Source organism: Aythya ferina (assembly GCF_964211825.1).
Source record: "Aythya ferina genome assembly, chromosome: 10".
Classification (NCBI taxonomy): Eukaryota; Metazoa; Chordata; class Aves; order Anseriformes; family Anatidae; genus Aythya; species Aythya ferina.
Genome location: NC_140306.1, coordinates 15,162,524 through 15,187,933, shown reverse-complemented (window position 1 = coordinate 15,187,933; position 25,410 = coordinate 15,162,524). Strand labels below are relative to the sequence as shown.

General features: G+C 46.8%; 1 protein-coding gene across 4 annotated transcripts; it reads right to left on the bottom strand.

Annotated features, from left to right (window-relative positions):
* On the bottom strand, positions 1-25,300 carry RHOA (ras homolog family member A). 4 transcript variants are annotated; one of them, XM_084531409.1, is made up of 7 exons: positions 25,143-25,242; positions 24,217-24,317; positions 23,416-23,532; positions 8,179-8,336; positions 5,307-5,427; positions 2,242-2,372; positions 1-1,252 (listed from the first exon to the last, which is right to left on the bottom strand). In XM_084531409.1, exons 4-7 carry the CDS (start codon positions 8,332-8,334, stop codon positions 1,079-1,081), a joined length of 582 nt encoding a protein of 193 aa, XP_084387535.1. In that variant the 5' UTR covers positions 8,335-8,336; positions 23,416-23,532; positions 24,217-24,317; positions 25,143-25,242; the 3' UTR covers positions 1-1,078. The 4 variants fall into 4 exon arrangements, with proteins under 4 accessions (XP_084387535.1, XP_084387534.1, XP_084387533.1 ...); XM_084531408.1 differs by lacking the exon at positions 23,416-23,532 and having other exon boundaries at positions 25,143-25,246; XM_084531407.1 differs by lacking the exons at positions 23,416-23,532; positions 24,217-24,317 and having other exon boundaries at positions 25,143-25,300.
* Positions 25,301-25,410: the final 110 nt, after the last annotated feature.

Below are 25,410 nucleotides of genomic sequence, written 5' to 3'. Positions count from 1 at the left end.
TACAGGGAGCTTAGAAAACTGCCTTTATTCTATTAGTTGTTGGAAAAATGAAAATACAGAAAGAGTTTAGTTGGCTGCAGAACAGCAAGAAGTTCACAGGTTAGGAGTCTGATCACTACATGGTAACCAAACTTACACAAAAAGTTTCATTTTTTTAGTTTTGAAACTGGGTCCAGCAATGAACTTAAGGCAACTGAACAGTTCAGAAGCTTTGAGTGTGAGCAGGCTGTCTTTTCTCTATGGCATGTCACGGAAAAAACTCCTCCTGGGTATGCAGACCACTCAAATGGGTCAGACTCTTACAAATGAACAGGGGAAGAGGATCAGCTGCTTTCCATCTTACTTTATTTTTTCAAATACAGTTTCTTAAAAAACCCAGAACACCTTAATGCAGAGGTTACAAGTAACAGTATTAGGAAATCCAATTATACAAAAAATACTACATCTAAGCTGGGGTAAATAGATTTATTTTTGGTAACATACATTTAAACTGGCACTAATTACACAGTAACTAAAAGGTAACTAACATGAAACCACAGAACCCTCACTTGTCCTTAGCTGAATGGGACTTGGTCATTTCAGAGTGATCACATTTTTAAACTAATGTTTTAAATCACTGAGCCATGAAAATCAGATCTTCCTAAATGTGATAGCACTGAAGCTACACTTGATTCCACATACAGCCATGTAATTGTTGTACTCAATTAGAATAGGACGTTAGTTATAAAGTAGTTACAGACCAATCCTCTGTGTTGACAGCTTTTTCTCTTTCTAGAGAGAAGACAGAAGATAGAGAATTGTCTTCAGTTAGCGCCTGACATATCCTGTGAGTGCAGAAAAGGTTGGTTAGAGGAATGTTGAGGTTAACCTTGGGTGCACAGATGAATTTGATGCAGATTGTTATAAAAATCATGGTTGGCTTCTAAATACTGGTAGCAAGATGACTCGATTTTTAAATCTCTTAAGTAAATTATAGATAATGAAAAAGGCCAGTAATCATACACTAAGATTAATAAACAGCACTTCAAAATTACTCAAGTGCAGGGTGCTGCTTTGGCCATCTTCCTCTGGCCACACTTTATAAGAGAAGGCACCCAGACTTTTTCTTGCCACGCCGGGCTTGCAAAGCAGCTCTAGTGGCCATTTCAAAAACCTCCCTCACACCGTCTTTGGTCTTTGCCGAACACTCCATATACCCAAATGCACCAATGCGGTTTGCCATATCTCTTCCTTCTTCAGGTTTGACAGGCTCCTGCAACAACACAGAAGCAATCGGTGAAAAGTCCAAAGCCACACCAAACGTTCCCGATCTCTTCTTTCCCACACAGCTTCCCAACAAGCACAAAGATATTTCTAGATTAAATACAGACAATTAGTTTGTCAATTAATAGCTCTCACCCCTCTGAGACTGATACTTTAAAAATAATAAAGGCAGATTTAAAATACTATTTGCTTGTACTCTCAAGATGCTGCATAGAATTCTCAGCCTGGATTACAGACTGCGTGCATACTAGCACATCACACCAGTGCTTGAGGACGTGATGGATTTTCTAATGCCTCTGAGTTTAAAGAGCACAAGTCTGCTTATTTAAAACTAAACATTTAAGCATCTTTTTGCCATAATTGTAACAAAAGCCTATGAACAAACCCTAAAATTGATGCCTCAGTCTGTCTAAAAAGAAATACGTTGCAACAGGAGCAAAAATTCCAGGATTGAGCAGAGTACCTGCAGGCCTACACCCAACCTGGAAGCTTCAGACACTATCTGAAAATAAAACCAAGTGACACGCTCAGGAGTGAGCTACAGCACCTGTGAGTAATTCCTTCAAAACAGGTACCAATTAAACTGTTTCCTTATACAACCTGATCATACAAAATAAAGATTAACTGAAGCACGCGTGCATTTGATGTACTGACTCTCTGCATCAAGTCACTTCTACCTCACAAATCCAGCTCTCCAGCATGGAGCAGCTGCCTGTTAGTAACCCAACAGCTCCTAAGAAGGCAGTTTTCATTGCTTGGAATGAAAAAAGAATTATTATTATTATTATTTTTAAATCACCAATGTGAAAAACAAGCACTCAGTTCAAGGTAATGAATACTTTCTGGTCCCTGTCACGAGTAAGTGTTCGTTATGCAGCCCATAGGAAGCTGGCAGCAAGCTGCAGATGCCCATTTACTGTTCAGGGTACAAATGACAAACACTTCATTTATGGTTAAGACACTCAGAAAGGAACCTGCCTGCTTCATTTTGGCCAGCTCTCGTCTTGTGTGCTCGTCATTCCTCAGGTCCTTCTTGTTTCCTACCAAGATGATAGGCACGTTGGGGCAGAAATGCTTCACCTCTGGGGTCCACTTTTCTGGGATGTTTTCTGAAAAAAAATGAATACAAGAGTGACTGTAACTAAAACCCAGTTCTGGGGCTAGTTTTCCTTTAAAGCTTGTATCTGTTGATTGATTTTAACATACTAAAACACAGCGATACAGTTTTCTATTCTTAATGTAGGGTGCAAATAGACTTGTTCTAGTATCACCAGAAAGCCAAGCCTGTCTATGGTCATTTTAAGGCTGAAGGATACCTAACATTTTGGTTTCTCTGTCTCTCAGTAACTACTTGACAAGGGTTAGCAAAGAACATAATGTAGAATTCTGAAGTTAGTAGTTATGGAATATTGTGCTTCAAGAGAAACATTTTATTTTATCTCCAGAAGCTAAAGATGGACACAACCCCGAAGCATAATTTTTTACAGCAATTCTTCCTTTCAAAAAGCGAGATCAAACCATCACTCCAAACTCTCCCATTCACTGTACCAGAAACATCACTCTACAGACTAATTATAGATGCACAGACACAAAGACTGTGTGCAGGTCATTTGTAGATTTACCATTTCCCTTTATCTGCAGCAAATGAATTTGTGCTCACGTGCAAGCAACTTTTGTCTCCTACAATTTCAAGACTTTTATTTTAACAGACCTGCAAATGGAAGACTGGAGGGTGATCTGCAAAGGAAAATTTTGACAAATTCTATAATAGCAGGAAGCGTTGAGCAGTCCAAAACATCAGGCTTTGCTTTCAGAAGCTCTCAGACACCTGAGATTCAGCAGTGGATAGATACCTGCAGGTTACACAACCCCTTTTTAACTTCATGAAATTCCACTCAGCTTTTTAAGACACTAAACTATTACGGCATCATTTTCTTGCCCAAAAGAACAACTTAGACAAGCATTTTGAAGCTAGTTTTTGCACTTCAGCCAAAACAGCAAGCAGTTGTGCACCTGGAGTGCTCACCTCTAGGTGTTCCACAACTGAAGCGCTGCCTGGCAGTTCACTGCTCCCAGAGCACAGGCACTCTGCTACTGGTGAGCAGGGAGGACAGGAAAGGAAGAGTAGCTGAGATCAGACTTGGCTCAGTGAAACCACTCGGTGGAGCTCAGCAAGCCAGCCTGTTCTCAGGGCAGGCAGGCAGCTCTCCAGCTGCCGGGGGTAGCACATGCAGTGGGAGTGAACACGGACCAAACCCGGGCCTGAACAGCCACGCCAAGCACAACCACAGCTCCATTGTCAACCCAGCCTCGAATTGTTTTAGAGAGAGACCAAGACCATGAAAGATGTCTTTAAACACAGAATCAGGTGGAAGCGATGAAGAGAGCATTCGGGACTTTCCAGATGTCAAGCTGGCACTGATTTTCCTAAAAAGGCAGTCTTTCACACCTACCTGTTCAGTGGCTGCTACCTTTCAGAGGCAAGGCAAGAAATCCGACTGAACAGCCATCAGGCATTACCCCAGTCAGCCTGTAACGCCACTGGGACATCTTAAGAAGTATTTTGTTTGCTTATGTACTCAAGCCTTCTGTAAATTGTGTCAGGAACAGTATTTTTCAGCCATAATACACTGAGGATGTTCAGGACTAATCCTTCCATTAACTGCACTGTTTCACGCCTCCTTTCTGTCTCATTCTTGCTTCTTCCCAAGACAACTCTGGGAGGAAGGGTTTATCCATAAGATAGATCAGGAGTGTAGGAAAGATGCACCTCTAAGGACAGCTTGCAGTGATCAGGATTGCCCTGGGAGTAGAAAACTCTGAAGGATTCAATGATTTAATACATTTGGGAGATAATCTGTATGCCATTTATGAGCACTGTTTGAAATAATTTGCCACCTTTCATTAACACACAAAGCAGACAGGTTTCTCAGTTTTACTGGTTTGAAACTGCCTCCTCACCCAATGGATGGGCATAATTTTGACTAGTAACAAACAAGTGAAAGTCAGTCACTTTCAGGTTTGAAAGCACATCTGGTCAGTCTTTCTCTGAAGATCAATGTTACCATTATCTGCATCCTAGCAAGATACCTCACAAACAGACACCAACGAACAAATCCCACTGGTGAGTGAATTTTTACAGAAATTCACTTAAGTGCTACCACAAAGCACGTGGTTAGGAGACTACACGACTACACTGGATGGAGTAATTACCATTTTAATGGGACAGAAATCAAAGTTCCAGTGTTTTTTTTTTTTTTTTTTTTTTTTTTTAACCTTAGAAATAGGAGCATCTCTACTTCCTTCTCCTTACCCTCTTCAAAAATATCTTTTTAAGCTCAAACACAGAGATTCCCATGTGTCAGTTTTATAAACCAATCAGTGAGCATTTCAGTCTTAGACTCCACACAGAAGTGCCCACCTAATAAACAAACAGAGGTCCGAAATGTGTTTCTGGAGCTCAGAAATCTTATATCAAGCAGCTCGTTTCTCCATCACAAGCAGATGCCAGCCAAGGGAAAGCAGACTAGAGTGTAAACCTTCAGCCCCTGTGATCATTTCCACCAGTGAGGCAGCCACTCCCTTAAGTGCCAACCCCTCTCCAGGATGATTCTAGCCCACGTTTCTTCCTCACCAAGCCAAGAAAGAGAATCTAGTATATTTGGAACCTGATAATTTGCAGCATTTGAAACCAATCTCTCTTTTTAATATAGATGAAAAAAAAAAGATGGGGAAGGAATGAAAACACAAGCTTCCTCATTTATGTACAACGTTACTCCATCTTCCTGGATATAGTGTGATCTTGAGTGTTTAAGAACCTGCAATTTTCAAGGAGAAATATGAAAAAAATAATCAAAATGCCACTCGGTGTTGTTGAAGAATACAGGTTCCTTTAAGACCTTAATTTCTGAAAACCAGTATGAATTTCAAAGTTAGTGATGTTCTCAATCAATACAGCATGTGAAAATATATTTTACGGAATGATTTCCCAGGGCAACACAGCAACAGAGCAGCAGTTCTCATTCAATTATTGAGATACTTACCTAAACTATCAGGACTATCAATTGAAAAACACATAAGTATAACATCGGTATCTGGATAAGAAAGTGGTCTAAGTCGATCGTAGTCTTCTTGTCCTGCTGTATCCCACAAAGCCAACTCAACCTGCAGAAGACAGACAAAGGCAGTTAGCCAGTTCGTCAGGGAAGGTTTGATTCATAACCTAGTAATCCAAGCAAAGTGGATAAAGTATTTCAGTCAACACCAGTCAAAAGGAGGGGAACATAAGACAAAATGCTTTGACAAGAGAACTATGAAACACTTCCCATTCTGTAGCTCCAAAAATCAACTTATTGTAGCCTTTTTTTTACTTTTTTTTTTTTTTTTTTTAATATTCATGCCAACTGTCAGTTCTCTGAACAAACGTAAAAGCTACCAACAGAACACCAAGCCAGAGGAATTAAAGGGAATCAGCTGCAAAGGGCTGAGAATCTGCTTGAGAAGCATTCCAGAAATAGCAGTTTTCAATGAGAGAGGACCAAGCATACGCTATTTAGGATTATTCATGTTTTCAATTGGCTTACAGCTGGAACCTGTAGTGATTAAGAAATGTCAAGGTAATACTTATTTGTGCATAAATTCATTAAAACTCCATCACAGCAGAAATTTAAACATGTAATTTGCTTCAAAATAAAAGTGATTTCTATGTAATGTTTCTCGTTACTAAGAACTGAAGTTGGCTAACGTTCTCAATAATTATACTTGTGGCAGAACTAGAGGAGAACACCCCAACGAGATTGTTTAAGGTTTAGAAGATATAGCCAACATTTAAACAAGGACATTTACTCTTGCTTGAGATTCTCTGATCTGTCTGTAACAGAGTGGGTTCATTCTTGTTTAAGCTCTTATGTTAGAAAAACTCCAGAAAAAAGTCCACAGCAGCTCAGACAAAGGCAGACGCACAGAACTGGAACTCAAATGGGAATGAACGGGCAATTCAAATGTCTGGTTGTATTTTGAAGATACAAAGCCTTATTTGCATACTTATACAAAAATTTCTGACTGAAATATCAAAGAATTACTCCTTAGAGTAATCTCCGTATTCATATCTGCCAATCTGAATTTTGTCTCTGTACAAAGTATGAACATTTGCTACGTCTGCTGCGGGTTCCCTCACACAACAATTGTATCAGCCCCTTTGCACCATCCAAAGAAACACATCCTGCAGTAGCACTACGAGTCTTCACGTGACTTGTGAATGTTTCTGGTGGTGCTTTTCTAAGACGACAGCAGGCAAGCTACTCTCCAACAGGGCAGTCCTAAGCAGTACTCTCTTACAAACTTCTGTGATCAAGTTTTCAGACAAAGTGATAAAATATGTCATCTAGGTATGAAAAATTCAGCTGACATTTCCATAACAGAAAATGCACTGCTGAAGCAGCTCATGCAATTTTTATCTAGGTACTGGCTGCATGGAGCCGACAGGGCATGGCTCTCTGTTCAAACCATTTAGAGATGCAGAGATTCAGGCAGAAGGGAATGAGGCAATTTAACTAGGTGATAAGAGATAGAAACGGATATCATACATATTTTAAACAATAGTCCTCAGAGTCCAAGAAACTGTAGAAATTGTAATTCTGCACGAAAACATGTTCTTATGTTAGCTTAAAAGGATTTTTTTTTCTAACCTGTTCATATCATGAGAGAGAAAAGCTCTTTTCAGACTTGGATAGCATAAACTGTAATGACACAATTAATCAGACTGTGACAGTAGGAAATCAATTTTAAAATAAAGCACAAAATTGGCTCAAAAAGTTTTTGCTCAAATCAGAATCGAAAATGAGCACATGAATCTGTCAGTGCATCTGAACTAGAACTGACTGAAAGATTTTCTGACTGTGCCTGAACCTACAGCAAAAAAAACACGTAAGGGTGAGACGAGGAAGCTCAGCAGCACCAGCACCACGACCTGCCACATGCTCGACATGAGGACCCATGGCACGGAGGTGAGCTGCACGGTAACAAAACAAGACTAATGCCATGCCTGCCTAAGTGGTTTTGAAAATAGTTGGGCTTTCAAGGTACAAAGTTTCTGCTTCACATGCTTCCAGAGTACCCTTGAAAGCGACAGTTTTACACATCACACACTCCCCTTGTGTGAGGCAAACGCAAAGACAAGCTATTTGGCTTTCAGACGGCTGATTCTTGGATCAGGGATTTGGCACGTTTGTTTGCTTGGCAAACAGAAGGACTCAGAGGTCACATAGATTAAAAAACAATTTTCAAAATATTTAAAATGAGATGTGATAACATTTCATTTACAAAAGAACGAGCTGAAAATGAAGCTCAGTGAGCTGCATGCTCAGTACGCCTGGCTGCTAAGAACTGCATTCCTTCAGACAAGTAGAACAGATGATGAAGATGTACAACTACAGAAAGGAAATCCCTTTGAAGCGTGCCAGTCAGCTGTTCCAAAGAGGCTTCCGCGTGTTGCCAGGAGCAGGAATGAAGAACGACTTACTCCAAGGACTTGTTTTTGTCATCACGATACCAGGTCCCAATCAAAACAGGGACTCTGCTACCAATTCCAAAGGCCCAGTGTCCTCAGCATGTAGGCACATCTTTGGAACATCCACTCCCATATACTGCAACGTTTTCCTTGCTAGAACTGTCTGGTTTTTAGAGTCTCAAATTGTAAAAGGTTAGAAATATGTCGTTAAACAGACATTGGATATGTGCAGGTTCTAGACAGGTCAGTATTTTTTTTCCACAGCAACATGCTAAGTATTTAAAAATAAATTTACATCTTGAGTACTAAGCATGAATACTGACCACTCATTAAAGAAGTGTGGCGATCTCCACGCTGTTCTGAATAAATGCAAGTTCGTTTTGATTATTACAAGAGAGCACACGTACCTGTTTTCCATCCACTTCGATATCTGCTACATAATTTTCAAAGACGGTGGGAACATACACTTCAGGGAACTGGTCTTTGCTAAATACAATCAGCAGACAGGTCTTTCCACAGGCACCATCACCCACTATAACCAGCTTTTTTCGAATGGCTGCCATGGCTGAAAAACAAGACAACAACTTATTAATTCTTCCATTGCAGCTTTTAACTGAGATGCTAATAACTAACAATCATTGCGTTTCTAATCAATAAGAGCTTTTAAATTGCATTTATCTGCCCAGTAGAGAGGAACACATCTGGAATCATATGAGTTCAAATTCCTGTCCTTTTAAGAAAAATATTCTCCAGGATGTGTCAACACACCGGTAAGACACTCGGCTTAAAAGCAGTAGAAGGGAGGGAGATCCGTATGTTTCAGCATTTCTCTGCCTATTCTGTCATTTTAAGATGGGAACCTCCACTGAAAGTGAGCAAGCGAGCAATACTGCCCACGAACACATTCTGAAAAGTGTCTTCTGGATGATCCAGTGAGAGACGCTTCAGCTCAAGGGCAGTAACATTTTCTCATCGGGCTGAGCTGTCCTAACCGTAAAGTGCCAGCAGCTTTCTGTGAGTCACTTGGACTGGGGAGCTCTCTGCTGCCACGTCAGAGCACTCGCGGGAGGACCTCAAGGTAACCAGCTTGTTCCTCAAATTACAACCACTGCGCTGCAAAAAGCCTTTTGGAAGTGCACAGCTCAGTCCTCAACCCGCTGTGCTGGGCATCGCCGTTACTGGGTCGCTGGAGCCGGCCACCAGCAAGGGCTGCGGTGGCTAACGGGGGACACGGGGGAGATGTGGGGGGGACATGCCAGCAGCTCCTCGCAGCTCTCGGCAGCAGGACCAGACCACGCTGGGGTTGGTGACACAGAAGGCAGTGCGATCAGTGAGCTGACAAAGTTTGTAAATGATCCAACACTGCTCCGGGCATTTCACCATAAAGACGCTTCTAACGATGCGCACAAAGAATTGTCCCAACTTTGAGAACAAAGCAAGGGGCTCTGAGCTGCCTGTGACGTTGCATAGGCAAGATCTTGGGTCAAGTATCAAGTTCTGGGAAACATCACTCTGGTAGCACTCACAAGAACTACATGAAATTTAGTTGGGGCTGCCCCATCCCTGGCAGTGCCCGAGGCCAGGCTGGAAGGGGCTTTGGGTAGCCCGGGCTGGCAGGAGGGGTCCCTGCCCGTGGCAGGGGGCTGGAATTAGATGGTCCTTAAAGGTCCCTTCCAACCCAAACTATTCTATTGCTCGGTGAAATGGCAGGAACTGCTAGGAAAGCAACAGAGCAACGTTGGTCTTCGGTCTCGAAAACTAGAAAAGGTTCAAACAAAAGCTAGAGTCGAGGTGAGACCGAAAATGATGGCACTGGACTTGGTGACCATCACCTACAAAGTCACAGGTGGCCCAAGCAGCACGGAGAGGATTCACTGTTCAGCCCCACTTCCCATAAATGCAGGGGGGGGACACAAAGACGGCAAAAAAAGGGTTCAAGCCCCCTGGAAGGCAGCAGCTGAGTCACCAGAGGAACCCCAGCAAGATGCTGTGGACTTAAGAAATTTACGCAGATCTAAAGGTGACCAGGCAGGTATGTGGGAGAAACGTCCCGTACAGGTTACTGAACGCAGAGACCACACCTGGCTTAGACAATCCCCACAGTAGAAAGTATTTTGAGGCTGAGAGAGTACTTCATAGCACTATACACCTACTTGCTCTTTTTTTTTGTTCTGTCTGCACACCCTCCAACAGTTTCACGTCCTTTTTGTGCTGTGGTGCCCAGAACTGCACACAGTGCTCGAGGTGAGGCCGCCCAGCGCAGAGCAGAGCGGGACAATCACCTCCCTCGACCGACTGGCGATGCCGTGCTTGGTGCCCCCCAGGGTACGGTTGGCCCTCCTGGCTGCCAGGGCACACTGCTGGCTCATATTCCACTTGCTGTCAGCCACAACCCCCAGATCCCTCTCTGCGGGGCTGCTCTCCAGTGTCTCATCCCCCAGTCTGTACGTACAGCCAGGGTTGCCCCGTCCCACGTGCAGGACCCAGCACCTGCCTTTCTTAAACTTCATGTGGTTGGTGATCGCCCAGATCTCCAATCCGTCCAGATCTCTCAGCAAGGCCTTTCCACCCTCAAACCGTTTATAAAAACATTGCAGAGGACTGGCCCTAAAACGGAGCCTTGGGGGACCCCGCTAGTGACCATCCGCCTGCCAGATGTGGCCCCATTTACCACAACCCTTTGCCAATTGCTCACCCATCGCGTGGTGTTTTTGTTTAGCTGTGTGCTGGACATCTTGTCCAGTGGGATCCTATGGGAAACCGTGTCAAAAGCTTTGCTGAAGCTTCATGACAACGGAGCAAACAGCAAAGCCATCGTAAAATCGACCGCCACCACAGAGGGAGCACCCTGGTGAGTTAACTTCTGCCACGGCAAACCCAGTACGAAGCTCTGAGGGCACTCAGTGCTGCTGGTGAGGGAGAAGGGCTTGAGGAAGCACAGGAGAGAAGAGCACAGCCAAAATGTTTTCTCCTTTCCACCTCTTCTCTTGCCTTAAGAAATTAAGGCAGTGAGAAGGCAGAACCAACCACCTAAAAGCTACCTTTAGTACCACGTGGCTAAGAAGCAGTGGTTGTTACAGAGATCTGTATTTCTCTGTGTGAAGGCCAGGACCATTTCTGCCATCAAGCAGCAAGGGCTCGAGGACTTCTAAAGCACAGCTTCATCAGCCACAACTGCTCAAGTAATCCTAATTTATCTCTAAAATGAGCTTAATTCACCTTGTGAATACAGATGTACACACATTTACCTTAGAGGCTTAGGGTTATCTTTCACATCTGTGGAAGGTTTAAAATGATCCACACTTCAAAAAAATATATATCTTTCAGTGGTTTTAAGTGGTTTTGAATACTTTCTAGCATTGGTAGCATTTGATTTTACAGAACTGGAGATCATCTGTTCTCTTTACCAAGTCACAGCTGACTACTTAGAAGTCCTATCTGCTGTCAGCTGTGCAATATGCCCTTCAAAACTGGAAGGCTGAGTCCTACAAACCCTCTGAAACAATCTGCTCCACCACATCCACTACAAGAAAACTTCCCTAATGCCTATCCTCAGCCTGCGCTGTGTAATATAAGCCCATTACTGTTTATCCTACTTGACATGGGCACAGCCTTTGTGAGGGGAGAGAGGGAGCTGGGTCTCTAGCTTGAAGGAGACGGAGGGGTGACCTTATGAACGTTTATAGATCTGTAAAGGTGTCAGGAGGATGGAGCCAGGCTCTGCTCGGTGACACGCAATGATAGGACAAGGGGATTACTTTGGTGGTCTTCCATCAGCACTGCTAGGCACTAAGTCACCCTGCAGTCACAGCTCAATAGTCTAATGTCATGCTTTTATTTATCCTTCCTGATTAATGGCTTATTCCATCTCCAAGTTCTAGTCCCAGCTGAATTGCAGACTTTCTCAGGTGCAAGTGTCATCATCACAACCCCCAGAAAAGCATCTGGGTCACTGGAGAAACCATAATGAAGCCAAAGTTGGTGTGTGGCAGGACAGGATAACCTGCTCCTCTTCAGTGATTTCTGCTTCTCCCTTCTGTACTCGTGGCTGGGGTCCTGCCCCCTTCTCACTGGCATTACCTGCACTAGCACCTAGGGCCTGACCTTCTTGGCTTGTGGACAGCCTTCTTTTCCTGTGGGGTATCACATGAGCACTTAACTTCCTCTGAATAATTACATCACTCCAGATTTTTTTCTAAATGTTCCTTGTCATTTGAATCTCACTTTGTATTTTGGCCTTCTGTTTTTTTTCTTCACATACATATGCCTAAGAGTCTACAAGAAAACTGCAATTCAGTTAAAAAAAAAGAAAAAAAAAAAAACAAACCAAAGCAAACAAAAGCCACTTTGAAATTTGCAGCTTCTTAGAAGTATCTTTTGACTGCCAGCAGCATACCTCACACTCACTGAGCAGTCTCACTCATTTAATCCATTGGATATTTGGGTAATTACAACCCCCTCATCACCAGCTTCCTCAGAAGAAGCCCCAAGCACCTTATCGTATCTTGGTGGCCTACTGTGTCCTCATCTTTGTTACTTTAGCTTCACCTTGCAGAGCCTTACAGCAGAAGAATTTCCTCAGCGTAACGTCCTGGGAACAAAAGCGTTGTATAAAATTAAATCAAGGGATGTAAAGATCCCCATGGATATCCTTGCCTCCAAAGCCCTCAGAGTTGTCCCTGGTTTGCTCAGTCCGCTCCTGGCATTATCTCTAGCGCTCCTGCCCACGCACAGCCTGAGGTGAGTTTGTGTACAGACCTCAACACATTTTCAGAACCAACCCAGGAACGCTGGGTCGCTACACACGCCCCAGGATGTCACATCTGATCGCCCAACAGCCACCAGCAGCTGCCTCGGAAGGAAGTCACCAAACATCACAAGCACTTGTTTCTGCCCAGCATTACAGCTTTGCGGTACTTAAGTTTCTGCTCTACTGGGGGGGTTGAACTGCTGCTGCCAGAGCTGCTCACTTCAGAACTACCTCATTTTTATTCAACATACGGATGCTCAAAGGTGGAAGGAACACTGGTGTTGAGCCTGCACCAATTTTCTTCTGATGAGAGATCCATCACCTTGTCTGTATTACTGAAAGTCTCTGTGTGTCTGACAGTCGTTCTAGGGATGCTGCATGTCCAGAAAAAAACATTTTTGCTACCCAATGTTAGTAGATAGCTGGCCGTGACAACAGTATACCACAGCTCATGGAAAATTAAGGCAGCTATTTTCTACTTCATCACTCCTTTATTTGTATTAGCATATTCACAACAATAACTCCTTAATTTGGAAGAATAGCTTCTTTGAGTTTATTATTTTAAGTTAAAATAAATACATTACTATTCAGTGGGTAGCTAGAAGGGACTGACAACTCTGGCAAACACTCAGAACATCCTTAGAGTATAACTGAGAAAAAACCTGATTGCTTACAGTGCAGCTACACCTCAGTGGTACGTACCACAAGGACAACGCTAACAGCCTTCACTGCAGCTGGGTCTTTCTGCTCCACTTTGACATCCTCTAGTTTTTGTAGTCAAGTATTCTGAAGCCTGAGAACACACCAGTTTGAACCAGCACTATGGTTTGACAGAAATCACCAGGTATTTTTCTAGCCTAACATGTTTTAAGATGTACTCAAGTTATGTACAAGTTAATTTGTGCTGCAGCACAGCCCGTGACCAGCACACACTTACACACAGAGGTACAAAGCTGTGTCTGAAGTTCAGAAGAGGACGCCACACATAGAGCAAGCCCAAGCCACCAGAATCTCACTATAACTGAGCACAAGTATTACAAATTCATCCTTTTACAGAATGCATAGAGCAGGGAGAGAGCAGTAAATCCAGAAAGCTGCAGGAGCGACATCGCTGGAGGTGCTCACAGGGCAATCAGTGAGAAATATCCAACCCCAAGTAGTGCAACACAACAGCCGCAGTCATCTTCTAGGGGCATCCGTGCCATCTGCTGTAGCAAGACACCAGAGCTGCCATTTTTCCACCTGGTAAATGAAGCAGTCCTCCCAGCCTTGCGTTTAGAGGGTTCTTAAAACCAGCTGGTCCGCTAGCCTCAGAGTGGAAACTCTCACAAGAGGACACGAGTGACTCATTTGCATGGAAGAGATGCAACGCTGACATTTCCTCCAACCCAGGCCAGTGCCTTCCCCAGGTATTACGAGAGCTTCAGATGGTTTGCTCAATGCCCCTAACATCACAGGAGGTTACAACACAAGGAGCTGCTGTTTGGTGAGAGCTGCCACACTAATGCCCTTGTTGCATGAGGCTATTTCTAAGCGCAGCCCCGCTCGGGGAGAGGCGCGCGGCATAAAGCCCCGCTTGTTAGCGGGACCCAGGGAGCGCTCCAGAAGGGTGAGAAACGGGGAAAGGCAATTTTCCCCAGGTTTTAAACGTGCTCCCCCCAAAGCATTATTGCTTACTGCAGTGGAATTTGCCTTTTTCTCCTGCATGCAAGTTATTTCTCCAAGGGACATGGCTTCCAGAGCCACCTCTCCTGCAGACCCCAAGGGCACAGAGGCTGTGTGAGGGCCGTGCTGCTGCCACTCTGCAGATGGACAAGCTGGTACCAAACACGCCAGGTTTGCCTCTCTAGCTCCGGCTCTCAACCTCGCAGAAAGTAACAGGGTGCAAGAAACAGCCCTTCACCACTGTGTAGGCCTCCCCACTGGACAATTCCAATGATCGATCAACTGCTGCCAACTTTATATTGCCCACGTGTGATACAGGTGTGCAGCTTTGTCAAGAAGCTGCTCTGTTACTGCTTACGTTACCAAGAGCCCAGCAGAAGCAGCTCAACAGCATCTCTCACTACGTTTCTGATGCCAGGAGGGCAAACACCCTTTAAATCCTTTTATACCTAATCTTGCTGCAGCCCTCAAAACCAAGGTGTTGGAAAGTGCGGGTCTTAAAATCTCGTAACCAGCTTTTTTGCTGCACTTAAGGTTTTAAGTGCTTTTGCAAGTTCACTACCAAGAAAATTACAGGCCCAAACTCTTCCTACTGCCTTCATTCAGTCAGCACTGACCTGGGCCAGGAGGAACAGGCCCAAGGCTGAGGGACTGGGGTCTGACCCTACACAGGCTTCCCCACCCCGCGCAGCCAAGCCCTGCCCTCTGCCTCTCCCAGGGGAGGACTGCCTCTGGGCCAGAGGCGTGGATTTACCTTTACAATACGCTCACTTCTGCTCAAATACCAGGGGAGGGAGAAAGGAGTTTCTGCAAGGACTCCGGAGAGGAAGAGGACGTGGATGAGCAAGCTTTTCCCACAGTTTTCTTCTGGCCATTTAGCAATGTCTGGCACTGAAACCCAGGACGATCTGAGTCTCAGGGCAACCACGAACAGAAAGGAGGTCAGGCCAAAAGCAAAGAGGTCTGCAGTAGGGCAGCTGTACACAGACAGTTAAAGAATGAGAACACGGAGCATCTGGCTGGGGGAAACGGTATGAAGAGCATGGTCAGAAAACGAGGAGGAAGAAGGGAAAAAGGCCAGGATGAGGATGGCAACCAGATTCACCCTCCTGTAGCAGAAGCCAGGATCCACAAATCCCTGTCCTTTAAACTGCCAGCAGAAGGCAAGCATCTCACCTCCCTCCTCCTTCCAAGTCCCAGTGCAAGACACCAGCGACTACATGTTTTGTAGTGTTCTTCCCCGCTAGGTTTTTCATCAATGAAAGCACTTATAAACACGTGTTAGAAACATGGTGGAGGTTACTACTGAAATGCTGCTCGTGCTAACTTAAATCATGTCCTCTGGGCAGACACGAGGCCGTGTACTCCCTGTGCCATGTTTTCCCGTAACCCAGCCAGGACGGGCCATGCGTTTAACTGGCGACAGCCGCGAAGCAAAGGAAACAGTGACCTCAATTCACCTCTTCCAGAAGTTGCAAAATGGGTAGCAAATGGCCTTAGGACTGCATTAAGAGTACGGGGAAAAAAAAAAAAAAAAAAAAGAAAAAAAAAAGTTCAATCACAGAGAGGACATAGATCCAACCCCTGCTTCTGCTGCAGGCTTCTAGGAGATCCCAAAGAACTACGTACACCAAAACGTGCTGCCAGCGACCACTTATTTCCTGCCTTTATATCCAAAGGCATTCAGAACAGAACTCATCTCTACTACACTGAAAGCAAAAATCAGAAAACTCTATGCTTAAATCCATGACGCTCGTTTGATACCACATATAACTTGAAAGGAAGGCTTGTTGGGGTACCAGCAGCTCTGCAGTTCCGTGACACTGGAATGCAATCACTAAATCCATGAATGCAGCTGCTGCTGTAGTGACAGGCAGCACAGCTTCTGTCACTGAAGTGTGCTTATTTCTGTGCTAATTTGCCTGTGAACATCGATATTCATAAAATAAACCACACTATTTCCTGTATTACTGACAAGGCTTTTGGGAAACAACCATATTCTTTAGAGCACCCAGAACAAAGTGCTTTGTTTGACAGCACTGCAAAAGACACCTATTCCTAACTACTGTGCTACATGGGAACAGTTGGAAAGAAAATTTATCCACTGGTGGTGTTCTTAGGGTTTTTCTGAGGGTTACATTTCAAATTTAACACTCAAAAAAGTCCTAAAGCTGGCATAGCACAAGGCAGGCTACTGACACTGCACGTTACACATAATCCATGGTGGAAGAAAAATTTTCTCTCGTATGAATGAAGTACAACTGAAAGAGTGAGACAGGCCAGCATAGCACCCAACAGGGTGAAAATACTGGGCACGGGCCCTTGGACAGGCTGTGCAGAGTGCTCGGCTTTCTACTAGCAGCTTATTCAGGCTGGGTATGAACCACGCTCAAGCCTGGTAAGTTTTACTGGCTTGGGAGAAGTGCTTTGCAAACACAGCTAGATACTTCCACAGCCAGCTTTACCCTGCGAGCCATACAGCCATGCTACGAGCCCAGCTAGGAAACCTCAGCAGCTCCCAGCTAACTGCACAGCACCAGCTCGCGCCTCCTCGCACCACGGCACCAGAACTGGGAGCAGGGTCAGCTCAGCTGCAGGAGGTCTTAAATGTACTGGTTTCGTGCCAGCCCCAGGGAACCCTTAATGACCAGTGTGCTTTATGCAGAGTAATGAAGAGCTTTCCAGAAGTTCAGAACTAGAATTTGATAGGCACGGGCACACAACATTGAGCACCGGGCAAATTGTTTATGCTGCCTTTATGGCAGCCGTGACGGGACAGGAGGTGACTCGCCCAGCACCAAGCTGCCCGTACAAAGTTTTTGTGGAAATCCAGACCGGCAGCCACTACTAGATCAGGGTTGTGTACCACATGGCCATGGTACGCCTAACCTGAGGTATCACGTGAAGTCTCAAAGCTGGATTCATCAGATCAAATGGCAGTCTTTGCCCTTTCTTTCCTCTTTGGTATAAATCTTGTGTGACAACATGCAGCTCATCTGACTCCTAGATGAGAAAATTGCTTTTGATTCTGGTAAGTTTTCTTGATTTCTGGCCGCCACGGGAAAGAGCAAAACATTTTTTTTGCTTTGCTCTCCTTCCCTGAGCAGCCCACCCCCCTGCTGGTGCTTTACAGGAGCAAAGCCTCAGCACCATCACACACACACACCCTTCACTAAGATGCCCCAGCCACGAGCTGTGTGCCCCTCTGTGCTCCAGCACTGCATCCTGCAAGCAGTTCCAGCACCAGCCCACAGCAAAACCCACATTTCCCACACCTGGGGACTCGCAGGCCACCCTTTACTGCAGGGTTTTGCGCACGGAATTGAGCACATTAGCTTGGGCCTCATCTGCCCAGCGAGGACAATAGATTAGCAGTGGATGTCTACAGAAAAGCAGAAGGGGAGAAGGAACAAGAAGCTTCCTCACACAGGCTCCCCAGACTCCAGACGTTTTCAGCTCAGGAGCTTCCTGGGCCAGACGCAGTTCCCGTGGGCTCGGTAACCTCCAACTGATTTCTCTTCCATCAGCGCGTCCAGACTGCCTTTGAACCTGTGTAAACTTTCAGTGCTCACAACATCCTGTCGGAGGGAGTTCCCGCAGCTTAATTACACATTGTGTGTAAAGCCACTTCCTTCCAAGTCAAAGCCGTCCCCTATCAGTTTCTTTCACTGTCCCCTAGCTCCTAAGCAGGAGGAGAGCCAACAGCTTAACCTAACCCACCCCTTCTGCAGCTCATGCAGCAGGCCCTCCAGAACAGAGCCTCGCAGCAGAGGTAATTTTAACCCCCCCATGCCTTGGCCAGCAGCAACCAACCTTGCAAGGAGCGCCACGAGAAATCCAGCCCACGAGCTCACTAGACACAGCTTCACTTCATTTGAAAGCTGCTACATTTCACATGAAGCACATTGATTTTGTAGCCGTTTCGTTTCTTCCTGAAAGTGATGCGCAATTACTGTCAAGTGCTAACCAGAAGGCTGAGATGGACACTTAAGAACCAAGCCGAAGCAATTAACACTAATTGTTTCTTTTGCCCCCAGCCTAGGCTGAGTGACATTGCCTTAATTCTTTCCTGAACGCTTTGTTACTTATTCCATCATTGTACCTGGGATTGATGTCTTAGTCTGATGGGATTATAATCATTAAGGCTGTCCTACTTCTCATTATTATTACATACTAGCATTCTCCCAAGCTCCTTCCACTGCTGCAGCACTTAAAGAGTTTTCTGGAAAAAAACATCTAAGTAAATCACACTGTTCTCAGGCCAAAGCTTCAGATTTGAGCTGTATACAAAACGGAGGCAGAGCTCACCAACTCCAGCCAGTTTCAGTGTGCAGTGATGTTCAAACTTTTTTATTTACAGAGATTACAAAGACACCTGGCTACAGGGAATTTCCCCGTGTATTGATCGGTGAAGGCCAGGACAAAGAAAAGCACCTCTCGCACCGCTGAACAGCAGCGGCACCCGTACAGCTCAACGTTCCTAAATGACCTGAAAAAGCAGGAAAAAGAGTAAGACAACATTTACTGACAACGCCAAGATGCTCAGGTAATAAAGACAAGGGCTTACAGTGATGAATTGCAGGACCTTAAAAGACTCTGCCTGAGCAATAAAATGCTGGATGGAACTGGAACACTGCAAAACCTGTTCCTACTTCCTATAGGATTTGTGGGACTCTGAGCTGATGACTGTTATTCTGGGTACATAGGTAATTCCTTTAAAATACAAGCCCAACACTCTGAAGAGTTAAAAATTAAAAATAAATAAAAAGCCAGTATCCAGAAATAGGAAAGAGTGAACAAAGCAGCAATCACCAAGCCAACATGTGAACCCAGGAGGGCACCTCCTGCCCGTGTGCAGGTCTGATGGGCCCCACACCACGGCTGCCCAGAACCGGGAGCGCTTTGGAGCACGGCAGCACCGGCAGTTACAGCACTGAACAGCTTCCACGTGAACAAAGGAGCCAGAACTGCACAAGGGACAATCTGGAAGAGGCTCGCAATGAGGAAGAGAACGACTCGCAGGTGTTTCTCAGAGATAAGTGAGGGTGAGGACAGCCAGGGCCCAGGTCTTCAGTCTCCAGGAGGTGCAGGAGGGAGCGCCGGGTGAGCCAGCTTCAAAGCGAAGGACAGCAGACACCCAGCAGGACTTTGCTATTTCTAACACACTTTTGAGATCTGTAACTTTTCAGATCCGTAATTTCTTAGTCACAGGTTTCTCCTCCAGCTCCAACTTCCCCCCAGCCAGGCATTTTCCGGGTCTTTGAGCTTGTTTTTTGTTTCTTACTTTCGGTTTCCACACTTCTCCTGTCCCAGCAGTATGGCTGTCCTGCATTGCTTTTTACATGCAAACAAAACAAGATGCTTCCATTTCCTTTCCAAGCCAGGATATTTATTTCTCTTTCAGCACGTGACTGGGGAAAAACATCACAAAAGGAATTTCCCTAAACATATTTTTTTAGCCTGCTTAAGCCAAAAACGTTAAAAGCTAGAAGTGCAATACCTGCAAGCAGAGCTCTCCCCTGGCCCTGCACACCCTCTTTTCCAAGCACCAAACTCAGCGAGGTCCTTCTGGACCTGTTTGCTCTGCTCTTGTCTGCCTGCAAAGCTCTCCTCCCTTTTTCTACAGGGTTATGGGATTGACACCACTTCAGAACCCAGGGAAGAAAGCTAACTCCATCATTTCGCCTCTGCCACAATGAGTCGATGACACGACACCCTTCCTCCCACAGCCGAGGCAGGAGATAAAGCAGAGACTGCTGGGGCAGAAAGCAAACTTTTCCTTCAGGATCTGTGCCTCCATCGCTGTCCTTCCAACTCTCGTTTAATATTCTTGTTACTTTGCCCCCACTGACTCGTTCTTCGTTATCTGCAGGCACGACGACTTACGAGAGCACTTCTCTTATGCAATAGCAAGTCCCAAGATTACTTTGCACAAAATGAGATTAGGGCTTAATATTGAGGTAATTATAGCAGGTCCGTGGATTTCCAGTCATGTGTGCGATCTGCAAAACGCTTTACATTTGTGCCAGCTTTTTTTCTTGGTGTCCCCCCTGCCCGGATACCTCCCTTGTGTCCAGCACGGAGCAGGATGGCCTGAAAGCAGCCCAGCAGGTCCTGCTTGGGTCAGATCGCTGCCTTCAGGCACCTGCCACTGCCCTGCACCATGGCAGAAGCACAAACATGCAAGGAAACCACCTCTTCGCACTCACAGAGGATGCTCTCACCTGTCTTCTTCCTCTTCCTCTGCTCCTACCATGAGATGACTGCTGAGACTGCAGTGGTTCAGGCCAAACGCCCTCCTCCTCCTGCCAGCACCCACCTGCCTCTGAGATGACCGAGGGAGGAGAAGAACAAACAAATGCACTGACACCTCCCTGAGGTTATTTTCCCAGTTTCCAGCTTGGGTATTCTTAGTCAGCTTGTTAATCTTTGTGCTCGGCAGCCCATTTGATAGCGTTTTCTTCTGTGATTTCATCTGTTGGATTTTGAAGTCACATAAATCATCGCCACGCAGAGCGCTTTGTAGTGCTGAGTTCTGTGGTCTCTGTGCAGCCTGCAAGAGGCACCGTGGGTTTTGATCTAGACCAGAACGCACTCAGGCACATCTTTGCCAAGCTGAGGAGTTCAAATCTCCTTAAGCATCCCCTGTATGGAATCCATGCATTATCCCTGATCATCCTCTTCAGCCTCTTCTTTGCTTTTCCTGTTGTACCGAATCCCCAAGTCCATTTTCCTCCGCAGTAATCAGGGTATCTGTGGGCTGTGACCCGAGAGCCGTGGTGCTTTCCTGCTTTCTTCTTTACTCCTCTCCCCAGGGCTCCTCACATGCACTCATCTGATCACTGCTGAATATTCAACCTGCAGCATTTCCAAAGAATTATGATAACCTCTTCCTCCTAAATGGGAATAATTAACTCTCCCCCCATGAAATCACGATTTTTTTTCCTGGCTTTGCATCTGTCTGGAATGAATTTCATTTGACGTTTTACTACCTTTACTTCGGCATCAGGACTACACGCAGCTCTTCCGAGTCAGCTTTCGTCTTTCTTCCACTTACTACCCAACACCCGCCTCACCTTCAGATCTCACCAGACTGTTTGAGAGCATGCTGACCAAAACAGGCATAACTCCATAGTCCCCTGTTCTTCTCTTGCCCCACGCTTCCCTTCTCTGTGCTTACAAAGTCCTTCCAAAACTTTGGGAGGCTTAAGCAGCACCACTTCCTTTGCAAAGGCAGCACTGATTTTATCCACTTTTAAGTTGTTAGCCCAACTCTTTACTTTTTTTTTTTTTTTAATTTTAAAAATAGGCCTTGAACTCTATGATATCCTGCTGAACTATTTTTAAGAACTGATACCATGTAGGCCATCTCCTATTTCTCTGGCTTCAAGGTATGAAGTGAGAAGTCAGACAGCGTAATTACCAACACAGACGTTTCATCCCCAAGTTCCTTCGGAACCCCTTGGGCAAGCACCATCTGCTCTTGGCCTTTTGTAACTACACTTAGCATTTTCCTGAAATACTCTTTGCTGACTGATCTTCCAGTGAGTCCTTCTCCCCATAAAGAGAATTTCTGGCAGAGGAACCTCTTTGGACTCCTCCACAGTAAACAGGACTGCACATAAATCACATAACTTTCTTCTGATGGCTTCATCGTCAAATACTTCTTTCACTTCATCATCATCTACTGACCCTCCAGACTCCAGCAACCGTATTACGTGCTTGGAAAACAATTTATCATTTAATTTTGGTAGCAGTTTGATGGTACTGAAAGTTTCCTGTATTTCTCATTTGACTTGAACGTGACAGTTCATGTTCTTATTTACCTTCTGGGTCAACTTCAGAACTTGAACTTTCTGAGGGCCATATTCTTTTTTTGAACAGTTTCTTTCTCCCAAACTGCATTCTCATCTGTTGACATTCCACACTGTAATTTAAAATCTTCCCAGCAACATTTTCAATTTCAAGTGCAGAAGCCTAGTTCTGCTGTGGTTTACATGGAAGCCAGCCTTTCCAACAGCTTTTGGACTGAAGTTCAAACAATGAACTGATTCCCTTTGTCAGTACCAAGCTGTTGAGATCCTACCCCACGCCAGCCTTCTCATCGCACACAACTTCAGCAGTGCAGATGGAAGGTGAAGAACAAAGAGCCTTCACGTGTAAAATGTAAGAAAAATGAAACGTTAGCAAAGAATGCAAACAGAGATAACTGGTACTTGGGAGAGCTGCTGGCTCTTCCAAACCACTGACACACACAAAGGCAACCTTCCTTAAAAGCTGAGGAGGAGGAATCCCTCTGGCTGCACAGACCCACACGAGGACCTGCTCCACACCGTGACAGTTCCACCAGCCAGTACGCGGTCAGGTAAGAGACTTCTGGCCACAAAGCACTGCTAGTTTACTGAGCAAGGAGGCTGAATTTGCGGTTTCTGATTAAAAACAACAAAAAAAAAATCAATCAAAAACCAACCGTTGGAGTTTGAGGGAAGACAGGCCTCACATTTGTTGTCGGTGCACAGCCCAATTTTATTAGAGGCATCAGGTACACCGGTGACACCATCCACTCCTTCTTCATGAAGGCTGGTCAGAGGATGAGAGCAAACCCTGCTCCGACTGGTTTAATTAGGAGATCTGCTTAGGAAGGACTGGCTACTAGTAGTGTGCATGCAAGAGTGGACAGCAAACACCTTAATCAAAAGTTGCTTTATGGATATTTTAGTTATTTCACTCTCTCAAATACCCTTTTCAAGTGAAAACGTGGCTAGGAAAAGGAGAGAAGAGAGGATGGACGGATCAGGGCTCCTCTACCAACTCCACTCACGCTTTTGGCATCTTTCACCCACAGCTCAGAATGAGGTGAGAACAGAGATCAAGGTCAGAAGGTACCTGGACACCTGGCAGTGGTGTACATGGCTCACACAGCAAAGCAACAGTAACTTAATCAGCGACTGGAAGCAGTTCTGGGATACTTGGGCTTCTTGAGACGATCACAGAGGGAATACACAGCTGACTGTGTTCGGCTACCTGGCGCTCTGCACCGTGCTCAGCGCTGCAGGAGGGCAGCCACGCCACCACCCGAGGATTTCCATTCCGCATTAAGGCGTGTGCATTTGCATAGCCACATCCCTGGAACCTAAGTCAAGCTGTCATTATGTGCGTTTACTTCGCACAGCAATGCTCTCTGGTACGAGTTTTTACCAATATTACCTCTGTAGCAGCACAGACTCACCGCACGGAACAACTTAGCATTAGAAGGGCACGCTGACTAGCCTTTCCTGACACGGGAACTTCCTCGAGCTCACCGGTTTAACTTTTCCTCCACATTAGTTAAACTTGAAGGCAAGTCCTGAGAGAACAGAGCGACATACAGCAGTTTAAGTGGACACATAACAACACACAAACCAGTCCAGGCATTAGCGTAAAATGTAAGGTGTTAGGTCTGAGGGGAGACTTGGGAAGAACCTCGACAACATCACAGCAGCAGGGACTGAAATACTGCGGATACTACACAGAGACAGGACCAGGGAGGTATGACGGCCTGGTGAGAGTGGTGGTCGAGGAAAGAGCTCAGAGAGCTGAGCAGACCACGCAAGCTGTGCAAAGAAGAGCCAATGGCACTTGGGGCAATGTAAATATGTTGAAAAGTAAAAAAAAAACAACAAGAGGATCAAGATAAGATGTAAGTAAAAAGCAGTGAAAACAAGAGCTACCACGAAAAAGTGAGGGAAGATGCTGCTAATTCCTAACCCCCCCACACACAAATCAAACTGTTTCTACTCGGAATTTGCTTATCTGAAGAGCCATCTCCAGCCCTACATCCTGGTGGCAATTAAGCTCGTTTTAGGATGTTTTTGCTGTCGATTCCTGGCTCGGGGCAGCGCCTGCCTGTGGCGCTCGGGCCCTGTGGCACCCAGCCAGGGCGCGCGCCTGGCGAGCCGCGAGGGCTCCGCGGCCGCCGGTTACGTCTGCGGGACTCGTTCCCTAAGAAAAAATAATAGCAATAATAATAATAATAATAATAAAAAAACACCTTTCTAGCACCACACGACGCCAGCCACCTGGCCGAACCCGGTCAGGGCGAGGGTTTACAGCAGGCGTGCCTCACAGGCAGCTCGGGGCAGGGCTCCCACTCTTAAAAAAAAAAAAAACAAAAAGAACTCCCCCAGCGGAACAACAACAACAAAAAAAAAGACGAGCAGGGCCCGGCGCGGATCGTTATTCAGCACCCCCCGCTCGCTCCTCGGCCTAAACCCGTCCCCTTTAGGGGCGGCCGGGGCCCGGCTCCGCGCTGAGGCGAGGCCCCCGCGGCCCGGCCGTTGCCGAGCGGCCGCCGCCCGCGCTCCCCTCCCCCCCCCCTCCCTCCCCTCACCGCCCCCCCCCCCCGGCTCCTCCCGCGCTCGGTGACGTCACCGCCGGCGGCTGCCGCTCCGCCGCCCCACGCCCCGCTCGCGGCGCGCCCCGGCCCCGCGGCTCCCCCGTTCCCCCCCCCCAAAAACCGGCAACGTCCCCGCGGAGGGAGCCCCCCGCTCTCCTCCATAAAGGGCGGCCGAGCCCCGTGGGCTGCCCTCCGGGGGAAGCTGCTCCCGGCGCCGCTCCCTCCCTCCCCCCCCCCTCCTTCCAGCCCTGCCTTCCTCTCCTCTCCTCTCCCCTCCCCCGCCGCCCGGAACGGCCCCGTTACCGACCCCGGGAACTTGGCGGCGCTCCCCCGGGAAACGCGGCCGGGACGGGGCGGAGGAGGAGAAAGAGGGAGGAGAAAAGGTGGGGGGGGGTGTGGGCCGGTTCCCCCCCCCACCCGCCACCAGCCTCGCGGAGCTCCCGGCCGGGCCCCACCCGGGAGCCGAATGGAAGAACCAACGGGGAGAAAACCCACCGGGAAAACCCACCGGGAGCGGCCCCCCAGCCCTCCCTCCATCCCTCCCCGCCCCCCCCGCGCGGCCCTGAGCCCCGTGCCGGTACCTGCGGCCTTCCCCTGGGTCCGGGCTCCCGCCGCTTCCTGCTCCACAGGCCCTGAGCTCAGAGCGGCGGCGAACGGAAACGGGCGGGGCGGGGGCGTGCGCGCTCCCCGGCCCGGCGCGACGCGGCGCGGCGCTGCGCTCCTCGCTCGGCCCCGCCCGGCCCGGCCCCGGCTGGCGCGCGCCCGTGCGCGCCCCCGCCCGCGCCGCCAGCCAATGGGAGCGGCCGGCCGCGGGGGCCGCCGGGAAGGGGCGCTATAAAAGCCCGGGTG